The 27,667-nt window shown below is 27.2% G+C and overlaps 1 protein-coding gene across 6 annotated transcripts in view; it reads right to left on the reverse strand.

Annotated features, from left to right (window-relative positions):
• The window catches only part of LOC129961081 (phosphatidylinositol 4-phosphate 5-kinase type-1 alpha-like), a 175,653-nt gene that overhangs the window by 37,876 nt on the left and 110,110 nt on the right, over positions 1 to 27,667 (reverse strand). For 4 of the 6 annotated variants that reach the window (XM_056074891.1, XM_056074896.1, XM_056074893.1 and 1 more), the window contains exons 2-12: positions 12,473 to 12,589; positions 9,468 to 9,515; positions 8,339 to 8,379; positions 7,026 to 7,190; positions 5,525 to 5,655; positions 5,327 to 5,444; positions 1,486 to 1,638; positions 1,189 to 1,248; positions 389 to 628; positions 219 to 299; positions 10 to 67 (exon numbers count right to left, since the gene is read on the reverse strand). In XM_056074891.1, coding sequence (XP_055930866.1) covers positions 10 to 67; positions 219 to 299; positions 389 to 628; positions 1,189 to 1,248; positions 1,486 to 1,638; positions 5,327 to 5,444; positions 5,525 to 5,655; positions 7,026 to 7,190; positions 8,339 to 8,379; positions 9,468 to 9,515; positions 12,473 to 12,589 — 1,212 coding nt within the window. The remainder of the gene's footprint in view (positions 1 to 9; positions 68 to 218; positions 300 to 388; positions 629 to 1,188; positions 1,249 to 1,485; positions 1,639 to 5,326; positions 5,445 to 5,524; positions 5,656 to 7,025; positions 7,191 to 8,338; positions 8,380 to 9,467; positions 9,516 to 12,472; positions 12,590 to 27,667) is intronic. The other 2 variants (XM_056074894.1, XM_056074897.1) reach the window with 2 other exon arrangements.

The following is a 27,667-nucleotide window of genomic DNA, read 5'->3' on the forward strand; positions in this document are numbered from 1 at the left end:
GTTAAGAACCTGATTCTGATTCATCAGAAATTTTACCATTTGCTTCCTCTTCACGTTTTCGTTGTTCCTGGAACAATGACAGAAACAAACATTAAATGAGAATAGGAAAGTTTCAAAAATTTACTGTCAAAACTTTTTGACCACAAAATACATTTGTAGAGAGAAAAAAAAAAAGTGTACTGCTTAAACATAACAAAAATTAAAGCAAAAAAAATTACCATTTTTTCTCTCTTGGCTTGATCGACATTGTGAACTCCAACTAATAAACTGTAATCCATGATTTTAAAAGATTCTAGAACCTATAAAATATATACATAAAATTCATAAATAAGATTGTAGATAAATAATATTTTATAAATTACAGAAAATAAAGGGGAAAAAAACTTACCCGACAATCTCTAGTTATTGTTTTAATTAATGCAGTGTAAGTTTCATGCTCAAGAAAAATCCCCTCAGGATGCCGTTCCATAAAATCCAGATCTTTAAATGTAGGTGAGGCTTTTTTTCTTTCATGTTTACTAGCTTTTCTTTTATATGTGCTACCTTTTAAATCATACTTCTCATGTATAGTTATATAACTTGGCAAGAGATTGTTCATAACAACTAATCTTACATTTTTCCCACCACACTGAAAAAAATAAAAAAATATCACAAAATATAATTTGTGAAATAGCCATGCTATGTTTTACAGTGAAACAATTTTCCACAATACAAATATTTCTGTATTTCCCAATTTCAAAAGAAATATGAAGCAGTATAAGATTTATATGGACAAATATGAAGGGTTAAAACTTAAATTTAGCAGTTACTTTTATAAATTAACTTCATAAAGAACAATTAACATTCATTTTAAAAACAATAATGAAAACTTTTATTCCAAAGAAAATCTATCATATAATATTTAAATGTCAGTTCAAAAGTTAAAAGTAGTTTACTGGGTTTTATTATTGGAATTTTTTTTTCTTGTAAAGAATACTGATACACATAAAAGTTTTATCTATAGTACAATCAATAAATTAGGACATAATTTGTACCATATTTAAGACAATTTAAATATTATGAGCATGGTATATATGTTCATGATAAATATGTAACAAAAAGACTTTTGAAATTAAAAGATAAATAGTTAAATGTTTCAATATTTAGACATCTCATAATACAATATGTTCAATTTTTGATACAACTTACTTGATAACAATATAAACTGTAGAATTTCGGTAATAAGGTGCGAGGATTTTGATTCAGATTCTGGAAAGAGAAAAAAGCTTTCATAATTCTGCATTCACATGTATATATAATTAACTGCTTAAATGTTGTAGCTATACGAGATGACAATAAAAATAATAATAGAACTGCACGAAATCCGTTTTCTTCATATTTATTCTATTTTTCTTTTTGCGTCAGATATTAGAAATCCATTGATTTGTTTCATAATAAAAATTCTAATTTCCATTTTACTAATCATTTAAATTAAAATCAGCTTACCATATAGTAGCCAGGTAAAAGCTTCGTTAAGAATTCAGCTTCTTTGTGCTGAACTGTTTTGATAATAAATTCATCATCATCCGTAAGATAAAAAATGCTGCCACTTGCACCTGGATTAGTCAATTCAATTAAGGGATAATTACATAAAGAAAGCTGTAAAAATAAAAATCAAGATTAATTGTAACCTTGTAGTTTAAAAACATAAACATGATGAATAAACAGCCCTTTAAAAGTATAAAATAATAATTAAATATATTTATGAAAAGAAAACCAATTTTTTTTAAACAAATGTAAACCACACAATACTTAAAAGTTAATTTTAATCCTATTTCGTATAAAGTTATTTGCGAAGATAAAAATTAATATCACAAACTTAGAAACAAAGGAAAAAAACATTCAAATTATAACTAAGTGTATTTGATAGTCACAGTATTTGGCTATGTATATTAAATTGAATACACATAGACAAATGAATCAAGGTAGAATTAATTGGAATATTGAATTCGTAAGCTAACTAATTAGCGAATTCTAAAGCAGTGGGCAAGAAAGGTAACAGTGGCCAAGTCTAAGGGTGTTTTATTTATTTATTTTGCCCTCTAATTATATTTTAAAAACTTTAAAAATAAACCCTCTGTTTTTATTTTCTAACTTTAAAAAAGGAAAATAACCATAAAATATTATCTTCACAGCCTGCCTATAACCTGGAGATCAGGTATTAATACCTCACTTGCCCATCCCTCATTCTACCACTGTTTAAAGTTTCTATGTAAAATCATACTATTGAAAGAATGTGATAAAAATGTTATAAAAATTAATTTATTAAGAGATTTTATATTTACTATAAAATGAGAGACTTTTTATACTGATAAGTTATGCAAATTTCTATGATTAATAAGCGATTTTTAAATAATGAACTAATAACTAATGTAGCCCGTTATAGAACTCTATTAATACTCAACAATAACTGATAACGAATGCAGTTTAATTAATAGTAAAAATAGAAAGAATGAGTTGCAACTTATTATGAATTGTCAAGATTTTAATCACAACTTATTTCGATGCTTTCACTCTTGATCATTTTTTTAATTTCAAAATGATAATTTTAAAATTCAATTTTATTCTACAAATATAATAGAATTGAATAATTAAAGTAATATGAAATATTAACCCTTTAACAACAAAGTTTTCAATTAAGGGCAGCTAATAAAATGATGTATAAAATATTTACATTAATTTGGAAAGATGTTTTCTTTATAATAAAAGAACAACTTTTTAACAACATCCGAAATGTGTTGAAAATTTTTTATGTGACTTTTAATTTGAATTGAGAAGATTAATTAAAGATTTGATGTTAGAGTTACACATTACAACATTTGAAGAACTGACAAACTTAGTAATAAAGATACAATAAAAAAAAGAGCACTTCCTGTGTATAAAGACTATTTCTTTGACTGTTGGCATGATTTAGTTATGCCAAGGAATTAATTAGCAGACTAGCTAGATGCCTATGAAAAAGCTACAGACATAAAAAGAAGGAATCCATCCAATTGATACATGAAAGGGTGTATTTCAAAGATGGAAGGGGAAAAATAGAATTCAAAACACGTAAAGCTTGCATTCTAAAAAGGAAAAATTTGAACACCAAGTATGGACCCCACCTACTAGTTACAGAAGTGGAAATTCAGGATTCACAAAAGCAAAATGCCCTAATTACTCCCCTAAGGAAAATACTGAAAGCACACAAACTGATTACAGTTAATATGTACTCAATATTCTACACAGACATGTCAAACATTGATTTTAAAGCTTTATTTTCATGGGTTTTATGGAATAGTATGTGCTGACATCAGAGTAAGCCAGCAAAAGATTTTTTCGAGAAGAAACAAATACCGAATAAGAAAACTGAATATGCATCTTACTGATAAAGACAAAAAAATTCCCGAGATTCACACATTTCATGTAAATGCAGAATTTGAAGATAAGCCGATTCCTATAACTCTTATTGAACAATCTTTAAGTGTTTCTTACATCCTACTAGACATCCAAGAAACACATTGTAATAATTACGAAAAATTCATTCATGCAATAGATTCGTCTGAATTCAATTAAAAATTAACTTGCAAACAATATTGTGTTGGGATTCCCTCAAGAGCTAATATTAAATACATGTTTACTTTCTCCCAACAGATGTTTGCACAAATATAGCTTTCCACAGTTAATTTGGCATGTCATATTTGCTAAACCTATTCATGTTGTATGTGCTTCACATTTTTGCTCACATATACTGAAGAATAAAAATCTTTTAATGAAGATTTTTGGGATAATTATTTAATTTTTCATTAGTAAAAAGCATGAAAATAATTTCACCTCAAAAATCTGGCTAGCTTTAAAAATGCAATGCATTCATGGAAAGTGATGATAAATATGAATGGTGATTGAAAAAGCATTCAATATCCATTAGAGGTCAAAAAATGACATTGATGTTCCTTCACCAGAGTGATTAGCATGTCTTTTGTGAATGTGTATTACTTGTATTAGATTGATAATTCAACAAGTTGAGAAGTAATCACTTAGAGCAATTGACCAATATCAAAACTATTCCTTTGCTGATTTTTGATGACATTCTATATTACTTAAGAAGATTTTAAAGAGAGTCGCAGACATTGTCAAATCAAATTCATTAACAATCTATTGAATATGCACTATAACACTCTGCCTTTCTTGTTTTTCTAATTAACATTTTATTCCTGATATATCATGAATTTTTAATTACTTTATGAATGTATTATATAATTGATTTTTACTATTTTCATTCAAAGCATCGATATTATCAGTTGCAATTTTTACCACAAAACTAATATTTTAATATTCAAATACAAAAAAAAAAAAAAATAATAATTGAATCTACACTTTTATTGAATATTAAAATAATTTAAAATAAATTTTGATTAAAAATTCAATAAAATACTTTAGCTGGGCTTTAAATTCAACTTTTAAAAGTAGACTCAAAGTTCACTAACTTCATCATAATTTTACTATTATTTTTTAACTGGGACATCCAGTGTCTTCAACGGAGGATGAACTTTGATTTTTACAATAACACTAGGGTTGCTCGATTACTAACTTTCAGTCGATCAATTTTTTCAGGAGAACAACCATTATATTTTTAAAAAGAAAAAATCCAAATACCATGTTTTTTCAAGTAAGCCATGGAACACAATTATTATAAACTGAAACATATAGTTTATATTACTGATGTCGAGCATAATTTAGCCAAATTTATTCTTCAAAATTTTCGAAATATTAATAGGTTTTCCATTTATTCTTCATATTAGTGAATATTTGAATCTGTATGGTGAAACCTTTTTTTAAATTATCTTTGCAAATAATTTAAATATCGAACTAAAATAGTATAAAAAATAATTCTTGAAATCTCATATTTTATAACACATAAAATCTAACTTTTTTTTTTTTTTGCCTTAGATTTAATGAAGCTTAAGTGCTAAATAATTAGTAAGATAAATAATTTAAAAATTCAGATTTTAAACAGACATAAGCCAGCATTTTAAACTAGTATATAAAGACACAAATTAAATATACTGCAATACAACATTTTTAGTATAAAGATTTTGGTAAGAAAGAGGAAAACATGAAAATTATAAAATATTCAATAAAATATCATTTTCTTTAGTTTAAAGTTAAATTCCAATTAACAATTTCTGATAAGCATATGAAAATTTAGTTAAGCAGTAAAAAATAAATACTAAAAGGATTTTAAAGCCTCTTTCATGGAATTTAGTACTCACAACAGAACAAATATATTAAAAGTTATGAAACATACCAAAAAGTCATCTGGTTCTATTCCAAACAGATCTCTAAAGTAACGGAATGCAACAGGAGCATAGGATTTGAAGGTAAATTCATTGTAATGGTGTGCAGGTGTAATATTGCTACCATCTCTACAATAGAAGGAGAAAAGCAGTGTAACAAAAGAAGACAAAGAAAATTTAATAAAAAGAAATTCAGAATCATGACTAACTTTGGAAATGTTGTTGTTTCTACTATAGTAAAATCTTGCATAAGGAGATCTCTTTCAGGCTTTGAAGCTAATGAGCCAATTGCATGTCCAATTCCTAGTTGAATGGAGCCCATGATTTGTGATGTTTGGATCTAAAAAGCAATACAATTTTTGGTCAAAATAAGCATTTTTTAAAATACGGTTCTATACATTGATTAAAGGCACATTGTAAAAACCTATGAGAAAAATCATTGATTTACAGTATTTAAAAAAAAAAATTAATACTGTGCTTTTAGTCAGACAATTATTTCATACATAAAACTACAAACGAAAAATGTCTATATTCATTAAAAATATTTTTCTGCAGATGACAGAACATTAAATTCTAACTAAATAGAACAACAAATAAACAGTCATTTACAACTGAGGTTTTAATTAAGAAAAATAAGACTGATAATCAAGTTGAAAAGAAGTAATCATTTAGAAAAGATTGTCATATGCAAGAACCTATAGCAAGGAACCATATGTGCATCATTAACTTAAATAAAATAGCACAAATTCTTTTTAGCAAGAATGTAGGAGTGTTTCTTTACTTATTTTAATTAGCAATTTCTCATTCCATTAAAATATCAGTGTAATAATTTCTAGAAATTTTAATAATAGTAGGAAGCATATTTATCTAAAACTAAACGTATAAATTCCCTGAAGCTCATACAAAACAGGAAAACTATAACATTTAGTAAAACAATACACATTCATATATCTAATTAAGATTCTATGAAAGATGAATTTCAGTCTATGTCAGGGCGATATTAATAAAATGATGGGTCAAACTAACAATTTTCCAACTTAAAAGACTAAAATTGTTATAGTTACTTGAAGATTCACGAAATTTTATAAATAAATTATTTCAGACAGCCACGGAAATATTAGACATTTCCAGATAAAATAACTGTGGCTATTGATACTTTATTTTACTATTATTTAATTAGTAGATTCTTCTAAATTTTACAGAATAAGGATACAAAAAATGATTTTGGCTACATCCTTCAATTAAACATAATTTAAGATTGATTCTGAATATAGACAATTAAATCTAACTCTGGCCAAGCAAGGCAATTAGAAACAATTTTATATATAACTTTTCTTCTTTTAATTGCAACACATATGGTTAAATTACAGTTTTGTATCGCGAGTACCAGCTAACAAACCACTCTTTTGTTTCACAATAAATATATTTCCGGCTATAATATTCATTCTTTTGTATTTCAGTATAAACTATAGTAAGTTAAAAGTATAACATTTATGTTAACAATTTTCAAATATTCACAGTTTTTCATCAATTTATTAAATTTTCATCTTGGATGCAAGGAAGTTTTCTCTTGATTCTTCCATTTGATAGAACTGAATTGAATTTTTTTATGCTGTAATGCAATGATGAATGAAATGATCAATAATGATCAAATCAAACGATATGGCTTATACACTCCAAAATGTGATTTGAGGGGAAAAAAAAACCCACCTTTTTAAAAGTGATCTCTCCTTCTTCATTGACTCGTCTATGGCCTATTTTTCTTTCTTTGTTTTTCCTACGGTCAAGCATCAAACCTGGTGTTGTAGGTGGGGCACTAGTTGGTGTTTTAGGACCAGCCATTGCTTGTTGTTGAAGATCTTGAGCTGCAGTAACCTTGCAATAAAATATAAAAGTTATAACAAGATATTTTTACAGTAAAAATATTAAATAATCTAAAAGATGAAGGTAAAGCTTCTATACTACTACTGAGCAATGATGAATGAGCCATCACCTCTAAAATCCTAATAGTAGTTTTTAAGCTAGAAATGAGGGATGCATTAAACTAACTTTTATATGATTATAAAATTAATTATTTTATTATCACTAAAAATTAAATTTAACAATACCATAAATGAATTAAAATTACCATAAAATACAGAAGATAAATGAAATAAATATACTATTATTATATATATATTCTAAAAGTTAGTAAAAATAAAATTGCTTAAAAGTTTATTTGTACATGATAACAAAAAGAGTACTATTCAAACTTTTCGTAAAGATACAACTGTTTGAACTGGTACAGAACTATGAACTACAATAAAATTTGCCATGCAGTACATTAAAAAATTGTTCACAATTAATTGAAGAAACCTGGCCAATAGTGTAAAACTTCTCCTGCTATACAAACAAAGAAGCAACACAGGAACTTGTGGATCACAGTAAATTATTTCAAAACAGTTCTAATTACTTCATGAAATATTTCAATTCTTCTCATTTTTTAAGACAAAAAAAAAATCATATTATATTTAAATCCATCATAACCCATTTGTAATTTAGCTTACTTATAAATAATCCAATTTCCTTTGTCTTTTTATAATGTATTTATTGTGAACAAAACATAATACACTATATAAAAACAATTAAATTATGAACATAATTTAAGAAAACAAATTAGATGAAACTATTTTTTCATTCTTTTACATAAAGGTTAAATCTCATCTTATAACATTTAATAGAAAATTATAATACAAAAATACCTTTTTAGCTTAAGACTAACAGGAATTTTCGAATGAAATTTAAGCAACACAAATTAGACAAATGAAAAATCTCAGCTACCATTGAGAAAGAAATTTAATCATCCTACTTCATAAAACTAATGTGTTAATTGTCCCAATTAGTTTTCAAAGATCAGATATACAATAACAGAGAATATTCTAAAAAAATAATTAGTGATAGCATAAAGCAACATTTGAAAATAATTCACACTTACTTCTCTAAAAAACAATGCATTACACATATATTAATAAAATAAAACTTACATCTAATGGTGGTGGTTTAGCTTTCTTTTCTGGGTGTACATCTACAGAATAAAAATGAAATGTTAATCACTAATTATCCATATAAATTAAAAAATGAAATTCATACTACAGAAATCCAAACTACTCACTAAGCCTTTTTTTTTTTTTTTTAAATTCTGTGCATAAACACTAGAAAGACAAGGAAGATCTCAATGATAGTGACAATTCAAAAAAATTTTTTTAATGCAATAAACATATATTTCTATGGACAGAAATTTTTTTTGCCTTTAGTGTCACCATTCTTATTGAATAAAAATATTATAGATGTTATAAACCATCTATTTACTCCCAAATTGCTACATACAAAAATTTTATCGAATTTTGTTTCATACTTTAAGTATTGTTAATAACGTATAAAAAAATAAATTTCTAACAACTTTGAAAATTCTTTGGTTCAATTAATATTTTTATTTCAATAAAAAATAAAATTATAGATAGGGAAAAAAATGTGCATATTATTTTTTATATATGTATAATTTACATTAAAAAAAACCAGTATAATTTCAAAAAATACTAAAAAATTAAATATATATCATTATTCTGTTCAGTGTAAAAATTAAACATATTTTTAGTATCTTGTATATGCTGTTTATATCACATAGCTATTAACAAGTGTTTTGATTTCATATGATAATTGTAACTTTTATTATGTTAAAAGTATCTCAAATTTTTTCTCACAAATACATACCTTCAATGAGGAAGGTTTTATTAAAAGGTTTCATTTTAATTAATTAAGGAATTAATTCTTCAAAAATAAGACAGAAAAATATTTTTTTCTCAAACAATATGAAACATAAGTTTGTAATAAATAATAATCAACTTTAAAGAATGTACTCCAATTTTGGACTATAAGAAAAAATAGTAGTTACAATTAATTTGAATTCCATACATGCTTAACCATAAAACAGAAAACCTAATATTTATACATAAATTGCATTTTGGTACAATCATTCAACTAAATGAAATAAATATTTGTACTACATTAAAAAGCGTTAATTTTTTAAATTAATTTTTATACAGAAATTAGAAATGCTTCATCGTGCATAAGCAATTATAGATTAAATAGATATATTATGAAATTAGTTTTTACCTTCAGAAGTAGTTTGTGAACTTTCTTCAACACTCTGAACAGCAACTGCTGCAAATAAAAAGATTTTAATACTTTACATATATTTAAATTCTATCACATCTATTTAAACCTTTAAAAATAGAAACAAGTAACATTTATTGAAAGAAATGGTAAAATCATAATCAAGGGTTGAGTTAATCAAAAATCAATATTGGATGCTTGCTTCAAAATAACATAACATTTTAATTTTCAATGAATGCTAAATATTTTCTTTAGTTTTCCATATATTTAATTTATATGAGCAATTATTTAAATAATGATCTAAAAATTTGAATTATCCAACAATTTCTATTATATAACTTTAAACATTTTAAAATAATATAGTATATAATCCATATACTTAATTCAGATGTTGAATACTAAAATTTTAAAAACGGTCTTTCTTAGTGTATAAATTTTGCTGTACAGTATTCTTTGATGAAATATTCAAACACTATTTAAAAGTTATAAGAAGAAGAAAAAAATTAATGCAATTAATTGATTACATTACTGATATTAATATGTTGTTTTGCTTACAATGAATGCCAATACTATATTACAATAAAATTCAATATAAAATGTAAACTTAATAAAGAAAGTATCCTTTCTTAATAGTAGCTAAAGAACCTATGAAGAAATTAGAATTTAAATCTTATACAGAAAACCCTTAGATACAATATTTAAAAGAATTAATAGAAAATGCTATAAGAACTATAATCAGCAACTCAATATTTTATGTCTACTGAATTTTTAGAGAAACTAATCAGAATATGCAAGTTTATTTCTATTTACAATGATATTTCAAAATAAGGCTTCTATCTGAAAGGCTTCTTTAATATAATATTGTGAAAAAGTTTGAAGGACACTACTTCAGTTAATTTATGGTCATTAATAATTCACAAAGTATGATGTTATATCGGTATAAAACCTGATATGAGTTAATGCAGACTATTAATTATTTCAAACATATGATGAAATAAATCAGTAAAATTATTAAAAATTATTTATTAAATTTAATGATTAATAAGTTTTTAAAATAAAATATTAATAACAATAAAAAGGAAATACACATAAAGTCTATATATATTTTGCTACAAATAAAATATAAGACTTGAATATGCCTGTTCAATATAATTAAAATATTAGTAGACTTACACAAAATGTAAAACAGATGGATGTTACCTACAAATAGCTAATCAAAGAATTAGAAAGAGAAAGCACAAAAATATTCGCATAATAATTAAAAAATTTTACTTTAATTTCAAAAGATGAAAATAAATATTCACTATTATTATTTAAATTTTAAAAAGTTGACTTTACTACTTAACAATTTATCTTATTCCTTTTATTAGTTGATTAAGCAAAACGATAAAGCATCTGGAAGATTCAAATTACTAAAAAAACAAAAATATTTAATGTACCTTATTTGTATTGTTTATGTTTAGAATTTTTTTTTTGATGTTTTATTATGTTTAGAATAATAAATCTTCATGATCATGTGTCAATAAATGTAAGAATATATATCAAATTGTCACCGTTTTCAATCATTTTATGTATTTTTTTTTTTATGCTAGTAAATAATAACCCTTCTAAATGTAGGTATGCATTTTACAACCCAGAAATAGATTTGAAATGCAATTAAAGACTAAGTCATCATAAGATAAAATTTACATTATTCAAATTAAACCATCAATTTACAACAACAAATTTTTTCTTATGATTTTATATTGGAAATTAAAGAAAAAAATAATTTATTTATTTTGTTTCTTGCATTTTTCTTTTTCATAAAATCCATATATCTAGTAAATTTCTTACTTTTTCAATATATTTCAAAATGTAATAATTTGTTTACTTAAGTAATACTTTCTAACTAGTTTTTAATCACATAATTATCAATGTTGACAAAGAATTTAAATAAAATTAATTTAAATTGAAAAATATGATTCATAAATTTCCCAACATAAAAGAATTAAGAATATTTAAAATAGCAGGCTTTTATATTTTTTAATCTTAAATAGTATAATTTCTCCTCTGTCAAGATTCACTAATAGAGCAAGTAACCAAGTTGAATAATTCTAGATCAAAATTAGGTCATGAATTGAAAGGGGGAGGGGCATTCTACTACTTCCTTTTATTTGTAAAAAAAAAGTTGCTTTTTAGATAAAAAAAAAAGAATAACAAAATATCATGACATTTTATTCTAATTATCTCCTACACTATTTGATAAATTAACTATTTGATAAATTAACATTATCTTAAATATAATTAGAAATTGGATATTTATACATAGCAAAAAAATAAGATTCAGGATAAACCATTTTAAAATTAATATATCAAAGGTTAAGTAAGGGAAATAGAATAAATTTGAATCAAAAATTAATACAAAAAACATTTTATAAACAAGTAACTCTTTTGTGCTGTTTGACACTGCTGCTTAAAAAATAATTCATGCCACATATAATAAGCATATTTCTGAGAATATTTTCTTCTTTCAAAATTTACAGCTTAAAAAACATGACAAGGTATTTGAATCAATAGTTAATAGATTTTAAACTAGAGATTGATGCATGAAACTTAAAATAATTCTAGCTAGTATGAGTAGTTTTTAAAAATAAATCTACAGGATGACTTGAGAACATTTCATAATTAAATGGAATTTTTCTTTTCTTTTCTATTTTTGCCAGCAAAAATTTATAATAGATAATAATACTATATTAAAAAATAAAAGAAATTAAAAAAAATTTCACCATTAAATTTAAAAATGTAATGTTACGAATATTTATTTCAAAATATTATGTATGTATCTTACAGAAACTAAATTATTTTTTAATGCAACTTTATTGCAATTATATATTAGCGTCAACAAAATAAAAATAAATTAATTTAATTAAATTACAGTTCTTACAATGAGTATACTTTTATAGTTTTTAACAAAGTACCGATCGTGTGCTTATATAATATTCTAAATAATATTTTTAAAAACTTACCAGTTGAACTGCTACTACCTCCATCAACGGTCGTTCCTTTGAGTTCAATTATTGTATCACTGGATTTTGTTCCGCTCAAACTAGATTTATATTCTCTATCCATTTTTATACTGGTCTCTAAACAAACCGAAAATGTTCTGCTAAGTGAAATTTATTATTTCCGCATTCACGTTATATTTTAATTGTAGACTTGTCTATATAATAATTTTTTTTGCAGTAATGAAGAGTAAAAAGTGCTGACTAAAATTTTACTCCGAATTTAAAAATCCATTGTGATCAGCAAAATCGACTTCTGATGTGTTTGTGCTACTTAGATTCCAAAACTAAACTGTATGATGTTTTGGTTCGTTCGGCTTCGTTTTTAACCCTAACTGCAGAAAATAAAATTTTCTCAGAAAATTTAAAATATTTTTTTGCTTTCTAAGTAGATTTCGAAAATATCATAAGAATTTATAAATAAGCCGAGAAGCAATCGCTGTTGGAGGTCTGTACTAGGTAGATCACAAATAAATACCTAATAGCATAAACGAAGCACAGCGAGAGTTCCGATTTCAACCTCGCTGCAGCCAGCCGCCTACTACTAGAATCTCATGGAAGGAATGGCTGTTCATTGGGGATATCAAGGCGACTTATTCGCTTTCGGATAATCGTCATAAATTGCCAAATATGGCAAACTAATTACCAGAAGCGGAGGAAAAACGCGCTTGGTGTCTTGACAATAGGATATCAGACAGAATGTGAGGATACCGAAATTACTTAAATTTTAAATATCTGAGTGAAGTTCTTTTTTTTTAATTTTTTTTTTTACTCTAACGCATATTTAAGTTATCGGGTAAACATAAACAGGGCTTAGTAATTCCTATGAAATGAAATATAACACTGATTATTACTATTTTTTAAAAATCTAACTTTTAAACTCAATAGTTAAGAGTTCTAAGAAAAATTATAAGTATTCTCTACATCTTGAAGCAATAATTTCTATTGTGAGATATGCTGCAGTGTCTCATAAAGCACTCTATTACGTAATAAAACTGTAGATAGTAATGAATGACTTTTAAATAAAATCCATTATTAATTAAATAGTTTCTCCCTTGCAAAAAGTTAATAATACATTTCTAAAAATTTTAAAAAATGTGAAAGTGAATTGTGAATTAGATTCTTATCAGTTTGTATAAATATATATCTGTCTGAGAAATTCAAGTAAACCCTACACACATGAATGAATTGTTTTTAAACATTTAAAAGAATATTGATGTTAACGTGCACGAAAATATTTTTAATAATGCATTTATTTTTGAAAAAAAGTATAAAATAGAATTGGAAAGTGGAAAGTAAGTTAAAAAGTCTCTTTTTGAATTCACTTGATGTCCCAAGATTCCAAGTCAACATTTTTTTCAAAAAAAAAAAAAAAAAGTGTTCTTAGAAGATATATTAAACAGTGAGGTGCTAATGCTGATTATTGTTAGCAAAAGCATGCTTCTAATTTCCTCAAAATATATGTGATTAATGCATGTACAGATTCTCATGCAGTTTTTGACCTAGTCAAAATAATTTTTAGCAGATGAAAATTCATAATCAATAAAGATGGTTTATATATTTATTTTTGCGATTTAAATATCAATGCTACTAAACTCACCACATTTATAGTTCATGTTACGCAATACAATAAAAAATATGAGTTAAAAAAAATTGTAACTTAATTTTTATTAATCATTATCCAGTTGTACTATTCAAAGATATTTTCATGTTCTTACAAATATATTTTAGAACAAGCAATATATAGTTTTTATTTCTGATTTAAGTTTTTTTCCACAGCAAAAATCAAGAAATAAAAAAAAAAGTAAAAGCTCTGTAAAAAGTTTTAATATTCATCTCTGTTTTAGAAAATTTTATCTTTAAAATGCTTCGTTTATTAAACGCGTCTATTTTTCTGGCGGAAACAAGTAAGATTAAACTCTTTTAGAAAGACGTTTGGTTTAATAAGATTCTCATGCAGTTATGAAAGTTCAAGAGAATTGAACTGCAAGTCAGATTATTAAGTGGGCAAAATTAGCAATTGCCCCATAACCCATATGTTTTTTTTTTATATATAGATTTTAAGAGTTATTTAATTTTGCGCTTTCATTCAAGTATGAAGGAAGAGCAGTCAATTTATTCAAATTAAAATCAAATATATTCTTGAGTAATTTTGAAACATTATTCTAGTAACATTTCTACTTGGTTACAAATTGAAAGTTTTATAATATGCTATTTTATAATTAAAAAAGTGTGGTGCTTTATAATTTCAAAAAATGGTGATCCTATTATTAAATATTATTTAGACTGTATTAAGAGCTGTTTCGTCGCTTTTTTTATTATTTTGTTTACTTTCAAGTTTCAATTGTACATTTTTTATAGGCTATAAATTGAAACAAACTATTTAGATAATGATTTGTAGTTGAATGTTTTGTCCTTTTAGTTTGTCAAAATTTCTAACTTAGAACTGTTTATATAAAGATTAAATTAAAATCGAGAAAAAGATATTTAGCTTTGAAAATTTGGAGGGAAAGGGCGCCCCCCTCCCTCTCCCCGCGATTTACCTTTTCTCAAGGTTCCCTAGAAGGTTTAATCAGGCCCTGCTGATTTAGGACTGATTTCAAAACTCTGATCAGTGATTAGGCAACGAGATTCTATGAGTAGGAGTCCAATCCTCCAAATTTTTACATCACTCTAAGAGCGTTTGAACTGACTATTATTAAATACTATTTAAATAGTATTAAGGAAGGTTTTGTCATTTTTCTTTATTACTTTGTTTAAAACTACTTTTAAGTTTCAGTTATATATCTTTTATTGGTGAAACACTTAAGCTAACTCTTTAGACGGTGATCTGCAGTCGAATGTTTTGTTCTTCCAATTTGTCAAAATTTGTTACTTAGAACTGTTTATATCAGGATCAAATTAAATCATTTTTAGCTTTGAAAATTTGCAGGGAAAGGGTGCTGTCCCTCCTCAGAAATTTACATTTCTTAAGGCTCTTTACAAGGTTTAATCTGGCCTTGTTGGTTTGGGACAGATTTCAAAACTTTGAGCAGTGGTTAGGTAACGAGATTCTATGAGTAGGAGTTGCATCCTCCAAATTTTTACGTCACTTTGAGAGCGTTTGATCCGCGGTGAAAGATTTAATGCATAAAAGTACCGCATATTTAGTGGATCATCAATTGAACCTGTTTTAGCATCTTCAACCTTATGAGCTATGCTTTGCTTTTAAAACACAACTGAAAATTTAATTTAAATTTCATAAAATAAAAATTAAATAATGTGCTCAGCAAAAAAAAAAAAATGAAATAGTAAAAAAATACATCAGTGATTCGATTTTTTTAAAAATTAATGTCTGCTTCGAAGTTGCTTGGCGAAGCGTAAGTGATGTCTTGTTTATAATATGATCCCCCCCCCCCTAGTCATCATCCATGTTTTAGAAGCAGAGGCACGTCCTTACTTTTTGAACTTTTCATGACATTTGGCTTTAAAAAGTGAGATAAACCACTAATGTTTTTTCTTCAAGGCTTCCCCTAAGACTGGTGGTTACCAAGGCACTAAAACCCCATTCTCTCACCCTCCCTCCTCCGTCATCATTCAACTGCATGAGGACTATTAGAAATGAACATCATAATTTTGAATCGTGATCAGAAAAAAGGGAACCGGTATCCTCCTGAATTCGCATGTTTTTGCCTAAAACAAAAATTACTGTTTTCGGACCACAAAAAAGCAACACTAAAATTGCATTTAAATCAGTACTCTTCTCTTCATGTTACCAGCTCAAGCTCATGTCAGAAAGATGACTTACTACAACAGGTTTAGCATGCTCATGCATACGACGCATTTTGGTTAGTATCGTGTCTCGAAGTTGCTATCTGTGAGTTTCAAAGTGCTAAATGTCTCTATTCCATCTCTGTCCAAGGTATGCGTTCAAATTTCATTCTTACGAATTCGCATTTTTTCTCATAAATAAGTAAGTTTTTAATATAATGCAAGTTAATCTTTTGATTACACAAATGTCTCATGATGAGGAACATCTATTCCAATGCCAAAATAGCAATTTTATTAATTCGCAGTTATCATTTCATCTATTTAAGAATACTGTTACTTAATAGAACGGTAATTTTTACTATTTTGAAGAGGGAAATCATTATTTATCAGAAATAATATTTTACATTCCACTTTAGAAAAAATTTATTATAAACCTTTAATTTTGTTTTTTATCTGAAAAATGTTACTTTTATCAAAATAACAAAAAAAAAAAAAAAAATGTGTATGCTGGTAGTTATTTCTGTCACTTCTTAAGTGGAATATTAGTAAAGTATTTGATCCAACTAGTAAAAAGTACACAAAAAGGCACATATAAAATTCTTAAAATTCATTTCCCCAAATTTTCTAAAGTGCGTTGCCCGAGAAGAAACACTACCTAAAAATCATTTAAATTTTCATTTTAAAAATGCCGAAAGGGTTCAGTATTTGAAATAAAAATTTAAAACTACCGAATTGTCTTTAAAGAATATAACCATAAAAAGCACGATTAAATTCTTTAATATAAAAATACCTTTAGAACAAACAATGTAGAAGTGATTTTAAAAAATAGCGATGGTTTCTGAAGCTTAAAAAAAGCAGTTCATGTTTCTGAAGATAATACTGAACATTGAAAGAAGCACAACTATTGTATTTTATGAAATCGGAAGCACTGAAAGCTCTGTCCATATTTGTTGAGATTCAAGATTTTCTCTTGGATTAGATTTTCTTCAAATACGATAATCCAGTGGCAAAGCTTTTCAGTAGAATTTTTACAGCTTAGGATGCTTGGAATAAGTAACAAGGATTAAAAAAAAATTATTTACTAACTGTCCCGTTCCGTTTTTATTTCAAACAATGGATATTATTTAATTGTTCTTTGTTTTCATTATTGAAAAATTCCATGAATTTGAATACCCGCCGAGTTTTTCATTTAAAATTGTTCTATTATCTTTTAAAATTCAGTTTCTGAAAATATTTTTTGACCTCATCCCGCTTTTAATTTCTATAAAAATCTTTAAACTTTCATGTAGAAAAAAAAAATCATATTAAATACAAATTAAGTTACAGATTTTTTTTTTTTTTTTGCATACATTAAGAGAAAAAAAATCGTATATATCTGCAATGAGTAACACCTGTTTTTGCGACATTACTGAATTTCATGCTATCGAAGAACAATTTTGTTTAAAATAACTTTGTCTGAGTGTGGTTATGTTTCATGCAAAAGAAAAAAAAAAAAGTCTTAGAAAAATAACATTGATTGGCAAAACTCGGATCCAGCGGTGTGCGAATCGAATATACCTGATTTCGGGGCGGGGGGGGGGCACATGGAAGTCTGCGGTTGCCTGGTGGCAGAATCCCGGCTTTCCGCTCGGTAGATAAAGGTTCAAGACTCGATACCATGAATGATCCGCTGTACATAAGGGACCAGCGCACGCCAGATTCGAAGAGGATCAAATTCTTCCTCCGCCAATGTAGGAGGAGAATATGATTCCCATAAGTCTAGAGAGAAAGGGCACTGACACCATCCTCGACATCCGCCCACGGCTCAAACTTACGAAACTAGCCCTGAAACAGTTCTCTTGTGACCTTTAAACTGGGTATTAATGTTACTAAACTAAACTTAAAAAGGCATTTACGCCTTTCACAGCAATCATTTTAAAGAAATATTAAATACTATAAAATATTATTTCTTGGGTATGCAGATATTGTATTTTATTGTGAACGCTGAAAAACTTCCTCAAACATTATAAGCGATCGTATGAAGTGACAGAAACTTAAGAATTTTACTGAGAAAATGTTAGCGTTATTGGGATCTGATTCCACAAAAAATTCTGTCGCTAATATGAATTTGCATCAAGTTTGATCTGTCCATTGTGAAGCATCCTCATGGTAGTATGATTCGGAAGTTAAACAGAGATCGGCCTACAAGATGCAAACTTTGCCCTGAGCCCACAATTTAAAAGTACTAAGTTCTGTCTCGATAACCTTTATATAAATTCAAAATAGGATGTTAGACTAACAAATACTTTTCCCTTTTAAATTATCTTACAAATGCGAAGATCAACAATTGTTATTTAACTTTCCCCCAAATCTTCCTTTTTTTTTTATTTCCTTAACTTGCATTGTACACAGTGCATACAAGCATGCATATTTGCTGTTTAGAAGCATTCAAAAGTAAACTTCCTTCTTATACCAAAATCGATGGAATGCATTCCAACTTTCTCGTTTATTGAAGCATTTCTAACCTTTGGTAAAGGAAATCGCAGACTATATTCCCACTGGAGTATTTTATGTAACTTTATCCCTTATAAAATGTTATCCGAGTGGTGACTTTATATTGGCTTATAGAATGGAATATTTTTTCTGTCAATACAGTTTTCATACGGATGACGAATTTGTTTTCATGGTACGTTTAAAAAACTAATATACTATATTCCTATAAACCTATTTCTTTTAGCTCTGTTGCATTTATAACTGTCTTTCGAAACTTTTACTTGCAACATTCTGACAATACCTTTGAAGACAAAGACCACGATTACATACTTCTATTTAACAATTTTTATTTATTTCTTACTTTATTTTATTTATCTTGACTTATTTTGTGTCTCTAAAAAGGAAATTTTGTATTCGATATTTCATTCATTGTTTTATACCTCATAGTTCTGATATTTTTTGCACCCGAAGGGAATAAAATATTCTACTTGTTTCAGAACTTTATTTTTATTTAACTGACTGATTTTGATTAAAATTTGAAACCATTTAAAAGAAACCATCTGGTGGTGAATTTAGGGAAAAAAAAATGATTTTCAAATTCCATTCATTAAATTCCAGTTATTAAGTATATTTCAATCAGTACCACAGTCTTTATCGATTTGGAGTTTACCTCCACATTTTTGATTAAAAATACATTTTCTTTCTGAATAGTATACGATTAAAAAAGTGTTTTGACAATAAATAAATAAATAAAAATAAAAATAAACTGAAATAACAAACGTTGTAAAATCAGTTAAGGTAATTGGGAGTGAATTGTGTAATCGAAACTGTCACTTTTTTCTGTTTAAAATGCTCCTATGAGAAGAAAAGTGAGTCTATAATTTATGCGAGTAAATAACCGTGCCTTCAACATAACACATCAAAATATACATATTTATTAAAAAATCAACCATGGAGTATTCGAGGTGTTATTTCCTCCATCGCTACAGTCTCCGTTTCTTATTGAAATGACTCAAAGTCATCGTCTTCAGATTCCTTTTTTGGCATAAAATTTTATTCTCATTTGACGTCAGTTTTGTTATTTTCTTCTATACTCGACATCCAGCACCATTAAATCATTATTAACAATCAGCTCTAATATGTAAAAAATATTATGCATATAGATAACGAAATATCAGTTTTTAATTTGGCATAAAATAATAAATATTGTTGGCAGAGTAGGACACTATATTTTCCCTAGAAATAATATCACTTCTTGTTATACAATAGATTATGCAAATTGTATTAAAAAAATAAACATTTTTATAACATTAAAAACCTGTCCCTAATTACTCGAAGATAAAAACTGTGGGGCAATTGAAAACCCTACCCTCTTCTTCAGCAGAAATTCTAAAAATGAAAAGGAAATCTAACTTATAGCCGCTATATCCTACAGATCCAAGAAATGTATAATTTAGCAACTTATCTAGCAAATAATTGATGAAGGGAATGGATAATAACATTTACAAAAGTTTCGGTTTCATTTTTTTTTTGGCTACGATTGAAACTAAAAAAAAAAAAAAAAAAAAAAAAAAAAAAAAACGTTAGAAAACTTCTTTGACGAAAACAGGAAAGTGTTTATCGTCTTCTAGAATGTCTTAAAGAAGACACATGTTTCTTAGCTTCATAAGAATTTACCTGTGCATACTGTAGTCACTGTTCCCAATTACTTTCTCTGATCTTAAATATTAGTAAGGCTTGCAGCATATAATCTGAGTAAGATCAACTATCGTAGTCAGTCAACACTTGAGAATTCATTGAAATGTGTGATAATGTTGGTTCATCACTCAGAAATATTTTTTTCATTTCCTTAATAACTAAACCATTCAGTCTAATATAAAATCAGCTAAGAAATGAACAAAATGAACTAATAAATATTGAAATCCTTAAAATTCTGAAGCTGTGAAAGAAGAATTAGAATTCTCTTAGCGATCATCCAAAAATTTTTTAGGTTTACATTATTCTCTTCGAAAATTGAAGCGACTAAATTATATACCAATCATCCAATTATTTCTTATTCAGCATTTAATCCAAACTAAGAATTTTTAAGAATACTTCTTAAATAGATCGTTAAAGCTATTTAAGATTTGATTATGTAATAAAATAAATTAAATGCATAATACTTAAAAAATATACAAATAAATGTTCAGAAATATTGCAGATACTCTAATAATTATGGAATAAATTTAGAAAAAGTATACAAGTAATGTATGATGACAAGAAATATCAATTTTGCTCAACAAAAGCATTATCAATTTTGATCTATAATTAACTTATGGGCATTTAGAATTTTTTTTTCGTGAACAGGTTATCATAATTTTTGTACTTCTAAGACATCCGAATTTCACTCTCCTTGTATACCTAATTTTTAAGGTTTCAAATTGCCCTCTAACTCATTTCAATCCCCTGCTGCAATGTATCACCTCATTTGCAATGGCAGTATTTAATTTTTATGATTGAAGACAAGAGCAGGTACTCTATGACTGATCAATTGGATCATAAATTTAATCTTTCAATGACTTCAAAAAATATGTAGTATTTTCCAGTTTCTCCACCAGAATTTTGTTTTAAAAGCTCTATTTTTCTTTCTTTATGGGGGGTGGAGGGTTGATTTAATTCTCACCTATTCTAATGGCTAAGTAAAAAAAAAAAAAACTCTTTATATAAACGTAACAGGGATATATGCTCTGGGTGCGAAGGCATAGCAACTGGAGGGGGGGGGAGATACCAAGGGTATAAATGCTCCAAACGCCACAGTGACAAAATTTTCTGTTTTTAGGTCACTTTTTAAGATTAAAATTTGTGAAAAGGAAGAAAAAGATACCACGCCCAGGGCACCCTTTCCATTTTCTAAGCCACTGGTGACAGACGGGAGAGAAAAAGTAAAATTAAAACTGCCGTTGGCCCTTGCAATGCCTTTGATCAATTGACATCTCATTCCAAAGCAAGAAAATGCATCCAGCTATTCAAAAAAAAAAAAAAAAAAGAACTTTTGAGATTTTTTTTTTTTTTTGTGTGTGTGTGTTACTTCAAATGATCAGTATACCAAGCACATATTTTAATTACAACGGTTCAACTCATCAGTAGATATTCTAAAGTCAACAAATCTGAACCAGCGGGGATGCTTTCCCCTCTTTTTTCACTTATAGTCGCGTTATTGGCGCTTTCTGCAGTTTAATAAGTAGCATATAGTGAAAAGATTAGACTAATTACAGTTGACCTACTTAGTCAGAAATCCGATATAAATCTATAATTTCGAGGTCATGCCAAATCTCATTGATCTCACTTAATGAAATTTTTTAAACTACCGCTTTTATATACGCATGAGCAAACAGTCTTTCCATGGATTGATTTAGTCCAAAATTAGACGCATATTTACAACTCTTGTGCGATTCTTTGGAAGAATCGGGTTTCGAACTTCAGACTTTCCAATTTCGAAACCGTTATCTTTCACTAAGCCATTGTGACCTCCACTTCAGAGTGGAACAATAATGTAACAAATATAAATCACAGAGAATATTTTTTTAAGAAAATGGAAAAGATCTTTTGCTTCCTTGTTTCTAAATTAATAACATGAATCAAAATGATTTTTTATGCCTTAATCTAATTTAAGTAAGTTAATTTGTTGAAATTAAAATAAACTGAGTTTAAAATACCCATGATATTCTTTCTTTCTGCCATTTTTTGTGAATAAGAATTGAAAGTTAAGAAGTCAATACTAAACTAAAAAGCTGCTACACGTTGAAGAGATTATATTATCTATCGACATGAACATTATCATTATCTATCTAGTTTGTTTTTAATCGGTCGCTGTGAAAGTATATGTTTCGTGATAGGAAAATCGCGTGTTACAATATCGGTTTTTATATCAAACTGCTGTTCTCTTGAGGATAATGTATGCTAAATTAGAAAAAGCTAAAAAAAAAAAAAAAACCTCACATTGGTGTGTGTGAAATTTTTGATGCAAAGTGTCGACAAGTGTAATGGAGTCAATACACGAAATGACTATTTTGAAATCTGAATAGTGCGTTAAAAAGTAAACTGGTTCACAGAAAATGATTTTAATCTTAAATAAAAGTTGATGTAGCGATTTTTTTTTCATTGATAACAATGAACAGAATGAAGTTAAATCACATATATTTATGATCACATAACAAGTGTATGGTGTGTCACGATATTTCTTCCTGCAAAATGCATAATGGATTTCAAACTTTGTCATTCATTTTTATATTCAGCTTATTTATTAGAGCTCGCTTTCAAAACTAATTTATTTTTCTTGAAGAAAAATATAAAATTTAAATCAATTGTGACTGTATTTAACATTTTCATAAGCGAAATTGTATCACAATGGTATACATTCTTTATTCTTTCTTTCTTTATTTATTTACTTTTTGATTCAAGAATAAATTTCTACAAATTATTTACTTTGCCTAGAAAATGCAAATCTCTAGAAAACATCAATAAACCGTTAAAAAGAAAAGGAAAGAAAGAAAGAACTTCTAAATTTCAGATTTTTTCTCCCTTTGATATTGAAAGCAAGAAGATATCTATTAGATCGGAATGTTTGAAAGCGCTCAACATTTTCAAGTTTCATTAAAAATAAATAAATTCTGAAAACTGATAACCCAGAAGGCAGCTTCCGCTTTAGCGCATAGCTTTTATTAGGTCCTAGAGAAAATGTTTCTATGAGAAGATATTTCTAAGAGAAAATATAGCTTAAAAATTTTTATAAACTTTCTCATTTACTGCATTTTTATAAATCATTATCTACAGATTCTATACATTTTGTATTTTGGTTTTCAAATCATTGTATCTCTAAAATATTTACTGTTCCTTCTGGAAGTTGGAATAAATATACATAAAAGTAATTTGTTTTAAAAGCACATTACTTTTATGTAGAGTTGAAAAGCATACGAAATTGTTCAGGGAATGATTACGAGAAATAAATTTATCTCATTTTTAAGAAAAATGTAACAACACAATTCTGAAATATCTGATAGAAATATAGAGAAAGGTAGTAAGGGCAGAAATAAGTAGATTTTTCTATACGACTTTCATCTCCCTTTTGTTCTTATATGTAAGATACAATGTAGATATTTTCTTTTGCAGTTTAGACTCACTGCAAAAGCTGATTTCATCATGTTTATCCAATAGCTTTATTTGAATCATAGACACATCTGTTATTCACCAACCCTCTCATGAGTTCAATGCTCTTAAAATGTTTCCACTTGAAAATCCAAGTTCGGAACTACAAGACGAAGACAAAATTATCAAAGGCTAATGTTAAGAAGGTTAAGCAGAACTAAGGGTTACTCTGAATTTCTATCCTTTCGTTCATTGCTTCGCGAGATATTGCGGGAGATATGACTGAAGTTGGGTGAGATGGAAGGAAGTCATTTATTGATAATACAGACTGTGTAATTGGCATATTACTCTCATTAGTTTATTGTGATTAAATATTCATTTCTCTGTATAACTTCTGTCTACTTTTCGATAGATATAGAATAACAACACCTCGCAAACCAAGCCCTTTTCATCAACCTAATGTAATAGGGAGGGGACGAAAAACCGAAATTGAAATTGGTAGCAAAATTTTAGAAGGAAATTGATAAAGCGCTGGTGATAACCAAATAACGTAGAATGATCTGTTTGATATGAAAAACGTTTTTATTTTCAATCAACTCGTCACTAAAAATTTTTAATCGTATAACTTTAAATGAGCAATTATTGTATATATATATATAAATTTATTTCGTGTTCTCGGAACAGGCTCTGACGATTTTGATCAAATTTTGTATTGAGATAAGATTTTGCTTTTTAAATTTATCTATATAGGCGTCTTTCCCGAAAATATGCGATTTTGCAAACAAAAAAATAAAAAACTTTTTTTTATGACTAACTATTAGAGTCTCTTTCTATCTGCTCTTATGCTTATAATTTGATATAACATCATTTCTTAAATTTTTGTGGTACTTGCATTGTTACCAAAGAATGATAAACTACTGGTACCTCAAAATTTTTTGGGATGCCGCTGTATGAAATTATCCGAATATGAATACGTTCGGTTCATATTAAATATCAATAATGCAATTATTGTGTTAGCCAATCAACTTGTACAAGTAACATTACCGAATTTGAGCAGGTATTACCGAATTGGGCAGGATAAATATTCATATGTAATCTGTAAGTAATTCATATCTAAATATTTTCTCCAGGAAAAAAACAAAAACAACAACTGCCGAGCGGAACTTAGTCTCCCAAGTACTAGCATTTTATGCATCGTTCTTTGATTGCATCCTTTAATACTCTTGTCCATTGCAAGTTTTTCTCCATTGATGAAAAAGTGAATTTCTGTAAAATAATAATAAGTTCTTTTTTATGTATTTAAAAGAAAAAATGATGTAATAAATTCAGAACGTTAAATTTGAAGTATTTCGAATTATGTGGATGAAGGATCATGTTCTTCCAGGTTTTGATTGGTCCAAAGGGAACGCTGACTTTCCCTGGTGGGCCATTATCGTCTGAAAGTCAATGAACTTTCTGGGGGAGAAAATCAATGCTTGAGGAAGGCATAAAAACGAAAGAAAAGACTTTGTTCACAGTATTTAGATTATTTCTGAGTTACTTCCATAACAAACCAGCTATGCAATAGCTGACTTAAGACTTGGTTTTTCTGTCTATGTTTTAAGGCCGGCGGACATTGCTTCGGCCTATAAACAGGTAAAAGAAATTTTAATTTCAGAATTAAGGTGTAAATACAAACCAATAGAATAAAAGTTTCCACAGTGGTTGACGAATTTTTGTAATCGTTTATGTATGCAAATTATCTTGGAAAATAAGGTTCTTCTATTTTCCTTCTTACCCTTTTTCCTTACCCGCTTTTCGACTTGAATCTTTTCAGTAGAATCTCGGGTATTAACTTTCCCAAAACTTTTTTTGAAAAATTAAGCAAACTTAAAATTCTGCCGTATTTTTGTTAATTAATTAAATTATCATCGTAATGGCTAAAGATAAGATAGAAAATGAAGTGAAATTCGTGGTTGAATGAATGTAGAGAACTTCTCTATAGTAATGTCTGAGCAACATTCAAGTTTATTCTTTCGAAAACAATAGAATAGATTAGGAAAGCCCTGATTTGAGAAAAATTTCTTCTCAATTGTCGAAATATTGTCACAAGGGGGGAAAAAAAAGTAAGAATTTTTTTTTTAATTTGTTATATTTCAACTCAGTTTACTTAAATTTGGAATGCTTTTGATATCATTTAAATGCAATTAGCCACTATCTTACTTCTATATTGTCTCAAACTGACGAAAAGGTAGAATATTATTTTTGGAGAATATAGTTCAAGGATAATTATTTATTAAATAGGAAATTGTCATATAAAAGAATATCCATTTTCATATTTTAATGCAATGAATAAAATTGATTAATTAGTATAATTTACTTGCAATTACCTGCTATTATATTTTTTCAGATCCTAAATTTATAGTATGAGAAAAATAGCAAAAATTATTAGTAACTAATATTAAGTTTTACTAAGAAAATATTTATAGATAAGTAAGTTTAATTCTAGCGACATGGAAAAAATCTTTCTATAAAACATGCATAAAAACGGGAACTATTTTTAGTGATTTATTCCATAGAAATAATGTATGAAAATAATTTTAAATAATTCTGCATTATTAATTGAGGTGCAAGAAGAAAACTTAAACCCAAACATCAAACGCGCAATTAAAAACTATGTAATTGGTAGGAAAAAGTTAACTGAAAAAATTGAAATATCTGATCATAGCATACGTTTGAAGCATTACCTTTCGCTTTGGGGTCCAACTTTGAATATATTTTTGCTTTGTTTCATTCAGTGAGTCATTATTCGTGGATCCTCCCATTTGATATTGGACACTAAAACATCGAGCTTAGCAATCCCTCCCCCCGTGCCCCCCAACAGAGGCTTCCATAGATTGGTAAGGAATAAGTTCGCTTATCTTAGTTATCTCCTCCGACTAAGTCATATAATTACCATTTTCATGTTACCAAAATTTGAAATACGCAGCCTAAGCTGGAGCTGAAGTATTTAGTTTCCTTCCTGAAATGCTAATTAGTTACAATCGTTATTTGCTTTCATTAATATTAATATACATTGACAGTATATTCGCACTTTTCAATATTAATTAAAATGAAAAATATATGACCCCTGAGAAAATCAGCTTTAATTTAAATTATGCTTTGAGAAATACATACTTTTTGAAATATTACATTTTCCTGTTAAAATCAAGTTTGTTTCAGAAATTATGTAAATTTAATTTTAAAAAAAATTGTCTGTCCAATATTTCAATATGTAATTCCAAAATAAATGTGGAGTTTTTTTCTATCAGCAGTTCAAATTCTTTGCAGTTTTAAACAAATGTGTAAATTTAAAAATGGTTTCTCGTTTTCCAAACAAAGTAATCTTTTCTTTTTATTAACAGTGATTTCAACCATTCAAAGGCATTATCAGAAAATCATATCGCATTCTTGAAATATGTTCCCTATTAATGCCATAAGCATAATCCATTCAGACAAGTTTTAGTATTTCCTTTTAGATGCTTGTCGACCCGTAAACGAAAGGCCAAAGATTTCAAAAAATCGGAAAAAGAAACCGTTTTACTTTATCTTCTTTTATTTTTTAAATTCCTTTTTAATTAAAAAATTAAAACTGTTATTGAAGTTTATAAAATTTGTATTAGTAAACATACCTCAATTTTTATTTATTTTGAGATAGAAGAAATTTATAGACATTATATAAATTTTTCAGAAAATAATATAAATTTTTCAGAATATAAATTATATAAATTTTTCAAAAATAATAATTTTATATAAATTTTTCAGAAAATAATTAATCGCTATTACATTTTTCTA

This window comes from Argiope bruennichi, chromosome X2 (assembly GCF_947563725.1).
Source record: "Argiope bruennichi chromosome X2, qqArgBrue1.1, whole genome shotgun sequence".
Taxonomy (NCBI): Eukaryota; Metazoa; Arthropoda; class Arachnida; order Araneae; family Araneidae; genus Argiope; species Argiope bruennichi.